Raw genomic sequence first — 14,718 nt, 5'->3', positions numbered from 1 at the left:
CTCAGGCGGCGGCGCGGCGGCTCCTCCTCATTGTGTCCGCCATCTTGGGGCGCCGCTATAGGCGGGGCGGGGCAGAGCGCGGGGTATGCTGGGACGCCGCGCGCACAAAGCCTCATGGGAATAGGGAGGGCGCGGGGCGGTCCGGTCTGGCCGCCATTTTGAAGGCGGCTGTGGACGGGTTTGAGGGGGCTGCGCTGCTGTGCGTAGTGGCTCGTGCTGAGCTTGTATTTCTTCTTTGGGGCTGTTATTGCTGCGCCCCCAGCCCTCCAAAAAAACGTGAAACGAAGCTCATAGCGCGGGGCTGGTGGGAAAAGCAGGGCTAAGTCAGTGAGGAAACGGGTTGCGGTTGCGGCCTCCTGGTGGGGCTGGAGTGTGTCCCTGTGGGGTGGGTGCTGGAGGGGTTGGCACAGAGTTTATCGATGCTGCCCTTGTTCTTGTCCCTGCTACAGACCCACCTCTTTTGAAAGACACGCTGACAGAATTCCGGCTTTTAAATGCCGTTTTATGTCATATTGTTACGTTTTTTTCTTCTATCTCAGTGCTTTTAATTCTGTGTGCAGCCTTCAAACGGTACCACACCGATATAAAGGCTATGGCACTGTGGTCTTACAGCACTGACAGCACGTAAAGGACCTTCAACAAAGACATCCTGGCTCTTCAGGTAGGTGCTGTGGTACAGACACCTCTGGACTGTCTTTTTACCTGTCACAAATATTGCTACCAAGTTCTGTGTTCGTGTGTCTGTGCGTCTCAAACCTTGAAGTGACAATCTCCCACTACTGTGATGATTTCCAGCACCCTCGTGTGTTAATTTTAGAAGAGTAATGGAAATATTTTGTTGTTTTGGTCTCCAGAAAACTTAAAAGCAACAAAGAAAACAATAAATAGCAAAAGCCGAAGTTGCCTTTGTGAATGTTAATTGCATTTTCCCTGCATCGGCTCCAGAAGTTTGCTTCAGATTAATATTGCCCTCTTGTGGTCAAACAGCGGTAAGGCTAGGAACTTGGCAGGGATGTTTGCACGTCATTCAAACACGTAATTATTTTATCTGCAGATAGCACTTAGTCAGGTAAACAAAAGTCTTTTTTGAGATGTCTTTTATTGCTTGTTTACTACTGCTCACCCTTGCAGGTTTTGGCACCTAGCCTGATTCACCTCTTCCTATTGCAGTGTCAGAATGATTCACCAAGTTTTGTTCTGAAATGGATTCAGGATTTTAACGCCTGCACCCCAGGGGCCTCCACAGAAGGCACTTTCATTGCTTCGAAGGGCCTCAGGTTCAGCTGCTCCACTGCAGGTCAGTTCAGAACCTGCCGTCGATTTTCACATAATAAAAGACTTTAGAGGAGGTCAGAACAGCGTGCCTCTTGCACATTGTAAATTGCATCAAAGCCTGGATCTGGGCCTGGAAGATGACTCACCAATACCACCATAAGACAATTTACTTCAAAACACCTACAATACTTAGCCAGGTTTTAGAGTTGTATAACACCGTGGGTTGTTGATTTGATATTTTGTCACTCCCCTTTTTATTCTTTCTTTTGCCTTTCTTCTTAATCGTTGGAACTTAGTTTGTCAGTTTATACCAGGCTGAAATTTATCTGGCAGGATAATTGGATTTCCCTGGAAAGTGTCACATTAGGTAGGAATTGTAGATGATGTCCCTGCAAAACTAGTTAATAGGAAAAAGGTTTAATTGCTGCTTGAGTAATATTGATCAAATGCAGTCATTCTACCTATGTGTTTCTATATTAGGCACCACTGTGACTTGCACAATACAAACAGACCCATGCTTGCATTAGCTTGGATGGGTGGATGTGAATTTCCAAGAAATGTTTCTGGAAAGAGCACTACTCAGGTGAATAAATTTTCCCTGGACTCTGGAGGGATGATTCTGTGTGAGTGACAGCTGTGTCTGAAGGCTTGTGTAGGGCACCTAAATCCTACAGTTTAGCATCTCTTTGTGGGCTCTTGAAGCTAAATGTGATGCTCTGGAATCCCTGCTTTTACAACGTGACCTCAGAAGCATAAGTAGGAAGGGACCTCTGGTGTTCTCCTAGCATGGAGCCCATAGCTTCTCTGGCTGGCCTGATCCACTGCTGTGCTATCCTCCCTATAGAGAACTTTTTGCTCATGTCTGATGTGAGCGTCTCAGGTTGCAAATTTTATACCAAGATCTCCTATCTGTTGTCTTCATAACCTCCCTTCAATTAGATGGAGCTGTGATCAAGTTGCTTCTAAGTTGGTTGTACCAGTGGGTTCTCAGCCTGCCATGGTGCACGTGAATCTTGTCCCAGCAGCAAAACCTCACACTTCTTGCTGAGTTTATTGCAGTGCCTCTGGAAGGTGGCTCTACCATTCAGTGCTTTGGCACTTCCCCCAGGTTAGTGTTAGTGAAATATAGAGTTAATTAAAATTACTAAATAATCAGTGTCCTCAGATCAGTAGGGAAGCTGTGGGGTGAAATAAAACCCGACTGAAACCAGGACTTCCTTGTTCATTCCCAGCTGTCATCTGGACCCAGAGCCACTGATGTCTACACTCTGAGCCCAGTGGTTGAGCCGTTTTGCAGCCAGCACAACAGTACATTTAGCCAGCCAGAACTTCTTCAGCTTGCTAATGAGAGCAGTGTCACTGAAGTCAAGGTAGATCACGTCTGCTGCTTTCCCCATAGCCTATCATCTCAGCCTAGAGGGCAGGTGTAATTGTCATCCTGTGGCTGATTAATATTCCTTGCTTTTTCTCTTCGTGTTATTTTCAACTAAGGAGCTCAAATTGTTTTTTGCTCTCAATTCCAAAGAGCATGCCTTTGTATTTTGCAGTACTGAATTTCAAGTCCTTTCTGTTATTTGAGTCCTCAAGGCTGGCGGCTTTTCATCTTCTCTAGAATACTATGATCCTTCCCCATATTCTAAATGACTTTCCACTTTGATTGTGAGTTGACTCAGAATAGGGAGTTTGAGAAATTACAGCATGAAAGGAAGTAGACTTGGCATGGACTTGGCTTCAGGGTAGTACTGTTCTGCATTTAGCTACAGAAGGATTCTTAGTGAAAAATTTTTCTGCCCTACAATCCCCAATGCAAGGGAAAATCATTTCCAAAAGGTATATAAGGAGTGAAGGGAGTGTGACCTAGAAAAACTAGTAAGATGCATATGTCAAATACAGTTAATTTTTTTTACTAATGATACTGATCTATATATATAAAATGCTGAACAGAACACTTATCTTCTCTGTGTTCGGCCTCAGGCTACATTCCTCATCAAAGGCAGAGAGACCCTGTTGACATTTTCCTAGTGAGTAAATCAGTCATGAGAGCAACATATTTCTTTTCTAAGAACCATTTGGAAAGCCTTCTATTAGAAATTAGGACTCCTGGGTTTCCCAGGGCTCAGCATGTTCTTGAAACAGAGGTGCTCAGACTCATTCCTACTCTGCTCCTCCCTGCCCAGCAAACCTTGTGTGCAGCTCTCTGTCTCCTCACACTACTTCTGTGCACCACCATCCTCTCTCCCAGCAGGTGCAGCAGGAGCACTGTGGTGAGCAGGGGCAGAAGGAGCCCTCACCTTGTTTTCTGCACATCCATTTGTGTGCTGGGCTCCTTGTAGCAGGGCAGTGACCAGCTGGTCCATCCTAGCTGCAGATATTTTCTCTTCTACGAAATATGACTGAGGCGGCGCGGTAATTGTATGCAAATCCATGCGCAGATTAAAAAATTAATCAAATTCTGAAATTTTCATTTAAAGAGATTAGTCTTGAAAAATCCCCCATCTAATCCTCCCCAAGAAGTCACTTGGAACAAAACTTCACCGCTTTGTTTTCTTCCTGGGCTCAGCGCATCTCCTTGAACATTTTCTGGTGATGCTTTTGGGACCATCTGGAACGTCAAGTCTGAGTCTGAGCAGGGCTCAGCAGGCAGATTAAATTTGATCTATCAAATGATAGAAGAGATGTGTCAGTAAGTGGGAACAGGGGAGTTGAACGCAGTAAAATCTCCGCTGTGCTGTACTTCATAGGTAAGCTCCCACGTGAAAAATGGAAGCCGTAAGCCTAGGTGAGTCTAATGGTAATTTACCTACCAGGAGACCAGAGGAACGCTGTGTAGCAAGCGAAAGGAATAGCAAGAGATGCTTACAACTTGCTGTATCTGGTAGTTTACTGCTGTAACAAAGATGTAATCTGTCTTTTATGGCTTGAAATCAAAGTTATTCTCCAGAGGATTGGGGTTTGATCCCTCGGGGATTCTGGAGTCCTGTAGCTCTGTATGCCGTGGGCCAGCCACCAAGCACTGCCACGCTGAGAGCAAACCATAGAGGTCCTGATGACATTAGAAATAAACTGCCTTAGAACCCCAAAGATCTCAATTAAATTTGACATCCCAGAGCATCCTCGGGCCTTGCAGCATCTGAAACACTGGGGCTGTGTGGTTGAATCAACCTGCAGCAAGCCCAGTTGCCCCAACTTTAAGAAAACCACGAGCCTGTGATGCAAACCCTCAAACTAACCTCTAACTGCAGCACCCAGAACAAGTCTGGTTTGCTCACTGGTGGGAGGCTAGGCCCTAAAAGGGAATATTTTTCCACCTTTCAAATACCTGCCATGGAGCAAGGCATTGGCTCAGTTTTCTCTCTGCACAGGCAGCTCGTTTGTGCACTCTTTCCCTCCCCAGCGTGACTCTGAGCTTCTGGCTCAGACTATTCCCCCCTGTGTCTATGCTTTTGGTCTCTTGCCACCATCCAATTTACCTGGCAGCTTGCCACCTGTCTGCCCCTGTGCTGGATTGTTTCTGTCTCCTTCTGACATTGGCTTCTTGCCTGCAGAATTGCTTTAATTAAAAAGTTAATGAAAGGTAATGCAAACGACTGTTTTGCCTGTGTTTTATCACAGTCCAGCTTCTCTCCCTCCCTTTTTCCCAGAGAAGGTAAAAATGAAGCGCTGGGGTTTTGCTGCTTTTTGTAGTTAGTGGAGGTTTCTAGTGAGCTTAGGAGGAGCCCTGTGAAGAAAGAAATTACAATGGTTATGCATGCAAACAAGTATGCAAATGGTGAACGTTATTCACCAATGGAAGCTGAGGAAGTTTTCATTTAAAGGGGATTAATCTAAGCCCCTTACAGCTCTCTTTGTAGCAGGCGCTTCTCAGCATCTTTTTCCTCCTAAGATGAGTGTGAACCCTTGGAAACTTTCTAAAAGAATATTCCCCAACTGCCAGTTGTCCCAGGCAGGGACAAAGGGAAGGTGAAAAACCTCCACCTCATGCTTACAGCGTGTGACCTTGGATCCTCAGAGAGGAGGCCTTGTTCGCCCTTCTGTGACTTCCCTGAGAAACAAAGATCAGTGTATGAAGCAATGGGAGTCACTTCAAGTCCCTTCTCCCAGCCTGGATTCCTCCCAGACAGCAGGGAGAAAAGGAGAATGCAGAAGTGTGAGGATGCTATTTCCCTGCATGCAAGATACAGCAGCTTGCTGCAAGTCGCATCGTTTCTATACCCTTCATCTACAGAGGTAGTCTGAGAGCTACTATTTGGTTGTTTTCCTTCCTATGCTGCCCCTCCCTCACTGTGGGGTGTTCAATTTTCTTGATCTTGTTTTTAAAGCCCTCGTGAAATGAGTATGGGGTTGTTTTTTTTTTTTTGAGTGTGCTTTTTAATATCTACAGCGAATTTCTTAGCACTGATTTATAGCTGTTCCTTGTTGACATTTAGTATCCAGTGCTTGAGATGTATAAATAAATTACATTAACATGGATTTGTGACATCATTAGCAGCACGCCCATTCCAAGGGGAGCCTCCAGTGAGCCTGTGTGTCTAATCAGAGCTGTCAGAGAGCGGAGTTACAGCATGGAGACCTCCAAAGCTGATGGGTCTGTGCCAGATGCAGCTCTCTGTTGTGTTGTACAGCTGAGTAGCCTCTGGATGCAGGGAGATTTGCATTGGGCTTGCCCTGCATGTATACCTGCACTGAGGTTAGTGTAAGGGTTTCTGTGCAGATAGCATGCCTTAAGGCCTTCTGAAGCAGAGAAAAGATGCACACGTGCTGACTTCACCAGACTTTGGATCAGGTCTTGGTGGTTAAATTACAGTCCGAGTTCAGAGTGCAGAAAACAGATTACATGCCTGCTATTGTAGTGAAATGCTTTCAAGAACAGAGCAAGCATTAGCAGTATGTACACAAGTGCTAGATGAATTAAGCTGGCATTTATTTTTGCAGCTTCACCAGGAGAGGAGAGGATTGCTTTCAGATGACTTGTGCCTGCTGTGTCATGTCTGCAGCTGGAGCCGAGCGGAGCCGCTGGGAGGCCGCGTGTGACAGGCTCTGCGGCTGCAGGTCTGATTTTGCTCAGTTCCCCTGGACTTCAGGGTCAGCCATGCACAGAAACATCAAGGCAGCGCCTATTAAAAGCTTTGGGGCTTCATTTTCTTAAACTTGCCATCTTAGTTTCAGCTGGGACAGGGTTGTTCACTTCAGAGTGTCTGATACGATGTTGCGTTTTGGTTCTAAGTGAAGAACAGCCTTGGTAGCATACCAGCGTTTGTAATTACTGCTAAACAGTATTGTGCAGGGCTGAGGCCGTTCCATTTTCTCACTGAAGAGTTGGGAGGAGACAGAAATAGGGCAGCTGACTTAAACTGGCCAAAGAGATATTCCGTACTACATGACATTGTATGGAAGGAGAGTTTTGAAGGGCTGAGAGTTCATCTGGCTCTTCTTCTCACTGAGGGGGGCTGGCTGGGCATTGGTTGGTGAGTGCTGAGCAATTGCTTGTTATGTACATTTGTATATTCAGTCTCGGTTCCTAAGAGGTGCATGTCTCACTTCTCTGCTATTGGCACAGTTACTCAGGTCCTCGCTGTAGGAAGGCTGAGGCTCTGTGGTTTTTAAACTGCTTACAGCCCCAGCTGCCACGAGATTTTGGAACTTGTGAATGAAGTGGTCAGGAACTCTCTTACTCACCTCTTCTCAGGGTTGAAAAGACAGTCCTAAAGGAAGCAGTATCTAAAGGGAGTTTAAATAGGCAACTTGTCTGCCCTGCGTTTTGCCTTTAAAATTTGTTTCTCATAGGCACTGAATCTTTTTTTATCCAGCAAACCTGTGATCCACCACTTGGTTTTGTCTGCAACTCCTTTTTTTCCAGTGATTTCCAGCGTGTGCCCAAGTCCTATTGCCTGAGAATGTGCTTGTATGGAGATTTTCACGGAGCCTTTCAGTCTGTCCCCTGTCTTTGCAGGAAAATAAGGCAGATGTAGACCCAGTGGAGCTGTTGGAAAGCTAGTTGGCTTAATGATTAACACATTGCAGTGCTGTGGGAGTGTTAGGACAAAGAGAGACCTCTGAACTTGTGTGTTCCCTCAGAAGAAGAGGCAGAAGCTGGCCTTGCACTGAAACACATCCGTTCAGTAGAGAGAGAATTAACTGGCAGGTAATTTGAATGTTTCTACAATTAAGAATATTGCCAGGGCTGCCTCAGCCTCCTGGCACCCTACTTTAATTGCCTACACCATAATTGCCGTGAGCTGGAGAGATTGCAGATCACAGGGGTCCTTGGTTCTGAGAAACCAGCAATGAACTCAGTGCCAGCTAATGGAGGGAAGGAGTGCTGGGAGGGCATCAACAATGTGTGCTGGCAGGGGCTGCCTCTGCACTGTCTGGATGAATGTTTGCCCTTGAGAAGCTGAGGTTCTGCAGTCCTTGCTCATATCTGTTGCGTTTAATTCTAATAGTAGTCAGTGGCTCAGATGTGCTTTCACAGACCCAGCTGGGAACTTTGTCTGGATCTGAAGTCCTATTTGGGCTCTAAATATTATTTTAATGGATAATGAAAGAACTAAAATGTAAAAGAGAATGAAGCCAGGTGTTAATTTGCTTTTTGATGGGGCAAACTCATTCCTGGTCTTTCCACAGCCAGCGAGGGAGCAGGCAGCTAACAAAGCTGTTGCTTTTCCAAAGTCTGAGCCTGATGCTGCAGGGGAGCACGGGGCACCGCACGGCCAGAGAATGAGCTCAGCATTTGGCTGGCGCATGGAAGAGAGTTCATGGAGCGAAAAGCTGTTCCGCCCGGCCGCCCTGTTCTCTCCAGGACAGAGAGCAGCTTGCATGGTTTGGAAGGGTGTCAAAAGCTGAGCAAATTGAAATGATGGCTTGCCAGTGGCAAACATAGTGATGGAAAAGCTGGCTGGCAGGGCTCAGCTTCCCCGCAGGAGGTGATAGGATTGCAGGGGAACCAAAAGTTGACAGGTAGTTCGAATGTGATGCTGTGCTTCCCTCCCTACTGCCTGGGGTGTGGTGGGAAAACACAGCTGATACGGCACCTTAGTGAAGAGAAAACAGGAGCTAAAATTCCGTGGTGCATAATCTGGTCTCATTGCTCTCCATGTGACAGCCCTGTCTCTTTTGCTAATGAAAACGGTCTCTTTCACTTGCAGGTTGGTTGCTTGAGGACTCATCAGCGTTGGCACGTGCAAGCCCACCCCAAGCAGAGCAGAGCAGCTCAGCCTGGCCACCCTAGGCAGCATGTCCCTCCGTGAGCACGCGCTGTCCCTCTTCCGCAGCGCAGTGGGCACCGTCCGGCCAGCCCCAATGCTGAAGAGGGCACTGAAACTCCAGGGAGAGGGGTGCCCTCAGCTGCTGGTGAGCAGCCGTGCCTTCCCGTTGAAGAGGGACCTGTACTTGGTGGGGTTTGGCAAAGCTGTGTTGGGGATGGCGGCAGCGGCAGAAGAGATCCTGGGAGACCACCTCGTGCGGGGGATCATCAACGTGCCACTGGGCATCCAGGAGAGCCTGCAGCGAGCGGGAATGCAGTAAGGGAGCCCACACGTGCACAGTTTGGGTGGGAGTAAACTGCCAGATTTGTCCTGTGTGGGTTGTTTCTGTGAACACCCTCGGTCTTTTCCAGCTGCCATTGCTCTGGTGCCCACCGTGTCCACTTTCCGTTCCCCTCTGGTGCACCAGGAGTGATTCTCTGCTGGGTGACAGGCTGGCTGCCTGCAAAGGTACTCGTGTCAGTGATGTGATTGCCTTCCTTTCCCGTACAGGGAGATGCTGCTGAAGCCACACAGTAGAATCCAGGTCATTGAAGGTGCCAAGAACAACCTCCCTGACCCGGAGGCTCTTAGGGGAGCAAGTGCCATTCGGGAGCTGGCTGAGGGCCTGACAGCGGATGACCTGCTCCTTGTGCTCATCTCAGGTGGGGATGCCAGGGAATAGGCTGTGCTGAGTGCCCCTGCTGCTACAGCCCCTCCAGCTACTTGGCCAAATGCAGCTGTGCAGCAGGGGACTGCTGTGCTGTTCTGGCCCTTTCAGTGATTTCTCCTCTCCCTTCTCTCATAGGATTTTTTTCAGGAGTGCAGCAGGGGAAGGCACAGGGTTGCCCCAAATCCTGGGGATGCAGGCTGGGATGGTGGTACAAAGGCTGTCAGCTGCTCTTACCTTTTGGCAAGGGTGGCACTTTTTTCCTATCCCCTCCTTAAATCTGAAGATGCAGACTTAAGAGAGGCTTGGTTGATTCACAAGCTCTGAAATCGTTGATTTGGGACTGACCCTCCTTAGAGCTTTGCTTTTTCCCCTCACTTTTACTGTGGCCAGTGGAAATGAGGCCCAAGCCTCTGACACAGCTGCACACCTTGAGGGTCAGCCCTGACCGCATCCAGGCGAACACCCCCAGGCCCTGAGCGTTGGGTCAGGACGTCCTCAGGCCCGGGGCTGTATTTGAAAGTGGATATCGTGCATCAGAGGGATGCAGTAACATTGCCACAGCTCAAGCTTGGCTGGGTGATTCAGGACAAAAGCAAGCAGGGGCTTGGAGCAGCTCTGCTGAAACCACTTGGTCTCTGCTTGGTAATTGTCATTGTATCCATTGTGGTTGCTGAAGCGTGATGTGGTGCAGAGAGCACAGAGCTGTTAGGCAGTCACCCAACTAGCTGACATCTAGCTGTTCTCACTAGGGATTCCCCCGGGTGTCCTCCTGTCCTTTGGCTACTGGCATCTCCAAGGGACTCCTCAGCCCACCAGGACCTACCTGTGGCTCCTGGTGCACGTGCACTCCCACACAGCAGCCAGTCCCCAACTGCTGCTGCCTCTCAGCTAGAATCCTGGCTATTGACTGAAACCTAGGCATTTGCATTTGTTTTTCTTGCTCATCATGTTTTATTGATGCTGATTTGTCCCAAACCTCTGAGCAGATTTTGCCTTTTGACGGTAGCTATCAGCTGTACTTTTGTGCATGTTCACTCTCTACTCACATTTTTCTCCTTTCCATTCTGTATTTTCCACCCATTTCACTTCACCATTCTGATCCTTTTCCTTACCTTCTTTTGTACGTTTCCAATGCCCGCTTGTGTCAGTTGCCCTGATAGGATTCCCACTGATAGAACTGTCACCCTGGGTGTGCTTTGTTCCATGTTATTCTGTCCCCTTTTTTTTAACTCCCAGACCTAGGTGTGTGCAGTTAGGGGGGTGGTTTCCTATCTTAGAGCAGCCACGGCTGTTTTTTTCTATGCTCTGTGTTGAATCAATGGAACCAGCAAAACCTGCAGCATCTCCATCTACATAATGCTTCGTGCTCTGTGAGTCCTGAAGTGTGTGGTCCTGCTCATCCATCCAGGGAGCCCTTGAAAATGAGTGTGGGAACACACTAGCAGCGTGATATTGTGGGGATAGGAAGTTCTGGCTCTTCTCTGTGGTACCCTGATCCAATGAGGTTTATGCTGTCTGTGTGAAGTGTAGCTGACTGCAGGCAGTGCTGGGCTGCCATGATTAAAGCCTGTTGGTGAAGGAAATTTCATTTGCCATTTCCCTGACCAGCTCTGCCTTCCCTCCACAGAGTGCTGAGGGAAGGGGAAAGGCTGCTCCTGCTCAGCTACTGGACAGCCCAACTTTATTCCTGTCCCACTGTAATGTGCGCTCAGTGTCTACCATCTCTTCTGCATCCTAGGGGGTGGATCAGCCCTGCTGCCTGCTCCCATCCCTCCCATTCTCCTGGAGGAGAAGGAGAAGCTCACCAAGATGCTGGCTTCCCGAGGAGCTGCCATACAGGAGCTGAATGCTGTCCGGAAAATTCTGTCTCTGCTGAAAGGTGGAGGGCTGGCCCGCCTCGCATATCCTGCACAGGTAACCAGAGGAAACCTCTGCTTGCACAGAAGTCTGCCTCCTAAACAGTGGTTTAAACAACTGACCAAAGTGCTGTTTGTGCATTGTTTTGGGTTTGTGACTTCACTGAGGACCCAAACTCTCAGGGAGAGAGGTGGAGGAGGGGAATTCACACCTGGCCATCCAATTGCACCACTCGGCAAACCTCAGCCTTCACCCAGCAGGAGTTTCCATCACACTGGTCTCATTGCTCTGCTCACTCCCATTGCACTTTCAGAACCTTAGCTCACCCAGAGGCTGTTCTCTCACTGGTGTGCCAGCTGAACCCATGCTAGGTTATCGGCCCAGGCGTGGTGGCATCTGTTTTTGTTCCACTGTGATAGTCCAGCATCAAAAGAGACTCAGTGGGTTGCAAAAGAGCAAGGTGGCTCTCAGGGTACTTTAAAATAAAAAAGGCCCAAGATCTCCCCTTGTTTTGCGATGAAGGTAGCAAAGTGTAACTCAAAGCAGTGCACACGCCGGGACAGCAGCGCAGTCAGCCATCCCTGCTTCCCACAGTAACCCACCAGCATTGCTCTTGGCAGGTGGTGAGCCTCATCCTGTCCGACGTGATTGGTGACCCCCTGGATATCATAGCGAGCGGGCCCACTGCCGCCAGCTCCCACAGCGTCCAAGACTGCCTTCGGATCCTGGCCAAATACAACCTGCTGCACAGCCTGCCCAGCTCCGTGGAAGCAGTTCTCTCCAGCTCTCCCACCAAGCCCGCTGCTGCAGAAGACTACTCCCACGTTTGCAACGTCATCATTGGGTCAAACACGTTGGCTTTGGCTGAGGCCAAGCGCCACGCAGACAGCCTGGGCTATGCGACCCTGGTTCTCAGTGCGGCGGTCTGTGGGGATGTTGGCCGTGTTGCTGTGCTGTACTGCCAGCTGATCTGCCTGCTCTGCCTGCACTTGGCCAGCCCTGGGGAAGGGCCTCGGGGCTCTGAGGTGAAGGAGAACCTCCTGCAGCTGGCGGCAGAGTTAGACATCCCAGGTTTGAACATGGCTGAGTTTCTGCAGGCCCTGCAAGGAATGGAGCCCCGGAAACCGGTCTGCATCCTGGCTGGAGGAGAAACTACGGTTCAGCTTCAAGGAACTGGGAAGGGAGGGAGAAACCAAGAGCTGGCTCTGCGAGTGGGGCTGGGGCTGCACAGGGCACAGGGTGTTGAGGCCAGCAGCTTGGGCAGGTGTGATGTCGTCTTCCTGAGTGGGGGAACAGACGGGCAAGACGGGCCCACAGATGCAGCTGGGGCTTTCTGCAGCCCAGAGCTGGTGGCTGAGGCGCTGCAGGAAGGCCTCGATGCAGAGACCTTTCTCAGCAACAATGACTCCTATGCCTTCTTCAGCCACTTCCAGCGTGGACGTCATCTCCTGGTGACTGGCTTGACGGGCACCAACGTCATGGACATCCAGGTTATTTTAATTAGAGCCACGGACAGATCATGAGAGCTCCCTCTGCAGATATTCGGATGCATTTAATTAGGAGCAGGGGTAAATAAGGCCATAAACATTGCAGATGAAACTACTTAAATTAGGGCTTGCTGTCAAGGGTGCTAATATCTCTGACAGAAAGAGTCCACTAATTAGGAAAAACCAAATCCACAGTAAAAGCACTGGGAACAGTCAAGCTCTTGTAATTGGGATTAGAAGAAGGTAAGGAGTCGCACTGTGGATGTGGATGCTGCATTTAGCACTTCTGCAGAGAGCCACTACTGCTGTGACAGCTTCAGCTGTGGATGAAAGGCATGGAGAAAGCGAGGCCATGGCGCAGCTGCTGGAGAGAGCTCCCAGAGTGGTGTGGGAACCCCCTGTGATCCTGGGAGAGCCTCTGTGCCGGCAGGCTGTATGTTAGGAGCTTTCATGGTGTTGTTTTCCAACTGGCCGGAAAACAGTCGCACGTCCAGCCTGAGCACTGACCTTTCTTCTGTGCCGAGGCAGAAGTCGCTGTCACTCTGATTAACTCTGCTAATTCTGCAGAACAAAAGGCAAGGAAGCCTTCATGCTCAGCTCTCCTGACCCATGCTGCTGAGCTGATCAAAGGGCAAAGCTGCCAGAGCTTTGCTTTGACAAGGAGCTGCTCCCTTACCCTCTGAGAACACCGTGGTGCTGCCGGTTTTGCTGCTGACTGCTGTGCAATACATGGGAGAGCAGAGATGAGCTGGGTTTCCCAGGATGCAGGGCTGAATTTTAGCTGGGCTCTGGCTACCTATTCAAAGCTCAGCAGCCGGTATGACCCAACACGTTCAACTCCTTTGAAAAATCTGCCTATTTGTCACAGAGCCTAAGTGGGAGCTGAGCTCCTTTGAAAATCCAGCCCTAATTTAATAGGACACGCTTGACTCAGACTCTTCCCAGACAGACTAGCCTGCTCCTTGTGGCTGATCTAATCTCGTGGCACAAATTCTCCATCCTGCCAGCACGGTGAGTAGTGTGTCACTGGGCAGCAGTGAGCTCCGCTCAGAGGATTGGAGGGTGGATTTCTGAGGAAGCTGTGCACCTCCTGCTTTGTTGTTTAAGCTGATATCTGACAAGTAGGAGCATTGGCAGGACTGCCAAGGTGGCCAGCCCCTTCCCTTGGTATCAGCACCACCCTGAGCCTGTGCCCGCAGCCTGAGCTCATCGCAAGGGGATTTCAAAACCCAGCTCTTGGGGGTAACTACAATCCCACGTCTCCTTTGTGCTTCAGGGCTGAAGGTCTTCTGCAGCATGCCTGAGCTTGCTTGTGCTGGCAAGCAGCTTGGAGATCTGTTGAGGAGAGCTGCCAAGCATCACGAAGCTTGTTGGGGGCGATGGCACAGGAGCAGGCGCTTTGTGTTGGGTGTTTTCTCCCAGGGTCACCATTGGGCTTCAGAGCATTTGCCTTTCACGGTGTGCCTGGTGTGCCAGCCCTGCAGGCATGCAAGCCAAAATGTGGGCTGGGGCCCAGATGGACGGGCTGAACCTTGCCCCACAGTGCTGCAAATGCTTCATGTCTTAATTCTAATCAAGCGAATTCCAGAGTGACTCCAGCTCCAGCCATTCCCTGCCTTCTCCTGGGAAATCATTGAACCACAGCATGGTTGGGATGGAAGGGACCTCAGCCCCCATCCCTGCCATAGGCTGGCTGCCCCCCAGCTTGGGGCTGCCCAGGGCCCCTCCATGGCCAGGAACACCCCAGTGCTGGGCACACATAGCTCTGGGCAGCAGAGCCAGCGCCTCACCACCCTCTAAAAATTAAAAATAAAATTGTCCAGAGCAGTTTCCTTTTTTTCCCCAACAACTTTACAGTTTTCTTCAGAGGAACTGATTTGTTCCAAAATAACTTCACTTTCGTCATCTTTCTCAAACAGGAGGTTTTGGAAACTGGAGATCCGGGGGAATTGGCAGAGACAAATGGGTGTTGTGTTTGCCTTGTCTTTTCTTTTTCAGATGAGCAAGATAGCCTTGTCTTTCTTCTCTCTTCTCTTCTTTGGTGTCTGTTCTGTCAGGTGGGCAAAGTGAGTGGCCAGGCACGATGTTCTCCCCCTCAGCACCGTGCGTGCAGGCAGAGCTCCCTGCTTAGCCACCTCAATACGTGCTGCACCTCTGGGAGAGGTGTCCTCATCCCCATGCAGAG

The 14,718-nt window shown here is 49.6% G+C and overlaps 1 protein-coding gene across 7 annotated transcripts; it reads left to right on the top strand.

Annotated features, from left to right (window-relative positions):
- The first annotated feature begins 156 nt into the window (after positions 1 to 156).
- Positions 157 to 12,750, top strand: GLYCTK (glycerate kinase). 7 transcript variants are annotated; one of them, XM_042823574.1, is made up of 8 exons: positions 157 to 661; positions 1,171 to 1,297; positions 6,208 to 6,324; positions 7,226 to 7,417; positions 8,421 to 8,795; positions 9,030 to 9,181; positions 10,928 to 11,103; positions 11,667 to 12,750. In XM_042823574.1, the coding sequence occupies exons 5-8, from the start codon at positions 8,509 to 8,511 to the stop codon at positions 12,567 to 12,569; spliced, it is 1,518 nt and encodes a 505-aa protein (XP_042679508.1). In that variant the 5' UTR covers positions 157 to 661; positions 1,171 to 1,297; positions 6,208 to 6,324; positions 7,226 to 7,417; positions 8,421 to 8,508; the 3' UTR covers positions 12,570 to 12,750. The 7 variants fall into 7 exon arrangements, with proteins under 7 accessions (XP_042679508.1, XP_042679509.1, XP_042679507.1 ...); XM_042823575.1 differs by having other exon boundaries at positions 1,132 to 1,297; XM_042823573.1 differs by lacking the exon at positions 1,171 to 1,297.
- Positions 12,751 to 14,718: the final 1,968 nt, after the last annotated feature.

Source organism: Centrocercus urophasianus, unplaced genomic scaffold (genome assembly GCF_019232065.1).
Source record: "Centrocercus urophasianus isolate 14NV4802_14NV808 unplaced genomic scaffold, USGS_Curo_1.0 seq_22, whole genome shotgun sequence".
NCBI classification, from domain to species: domain Eukaryota; kingdom Metazoa; phylum Chordata; class Aves; order Galliformes; family Phasianidae; genus Centrocercus; species Centrocercus urophasianus.
The sequence above is the reverse complement of the archived record's forward strand: the minus strand, read 5'-3'. Positions and strand labels throughout refer to the sequence as shown.

Coding starts and splice junctions, on each gene's coding strand:
- GLYCTK (XM_042823578.1), top strand. CDS start 8,509: ATGTCCCTCCGTGAGCACGCGCTGTCCCTCTTCCGCAGCGCAGTGGGC. Junction 9,182..10,927: donor GCTCCTTGTGCTCATCTCAG/GTGGGGATGCCA, acceptor TCTGCATCCTAG/GGGGTGGATCAGCCCTGCTG. Junction 11,104..11,666: donor GCCTCGCATATCCTGCACAG/GTAACCAGAGGA, acceptor TGCTCTTGGCAG/GTGGTGAGCCTCATCCTGTC.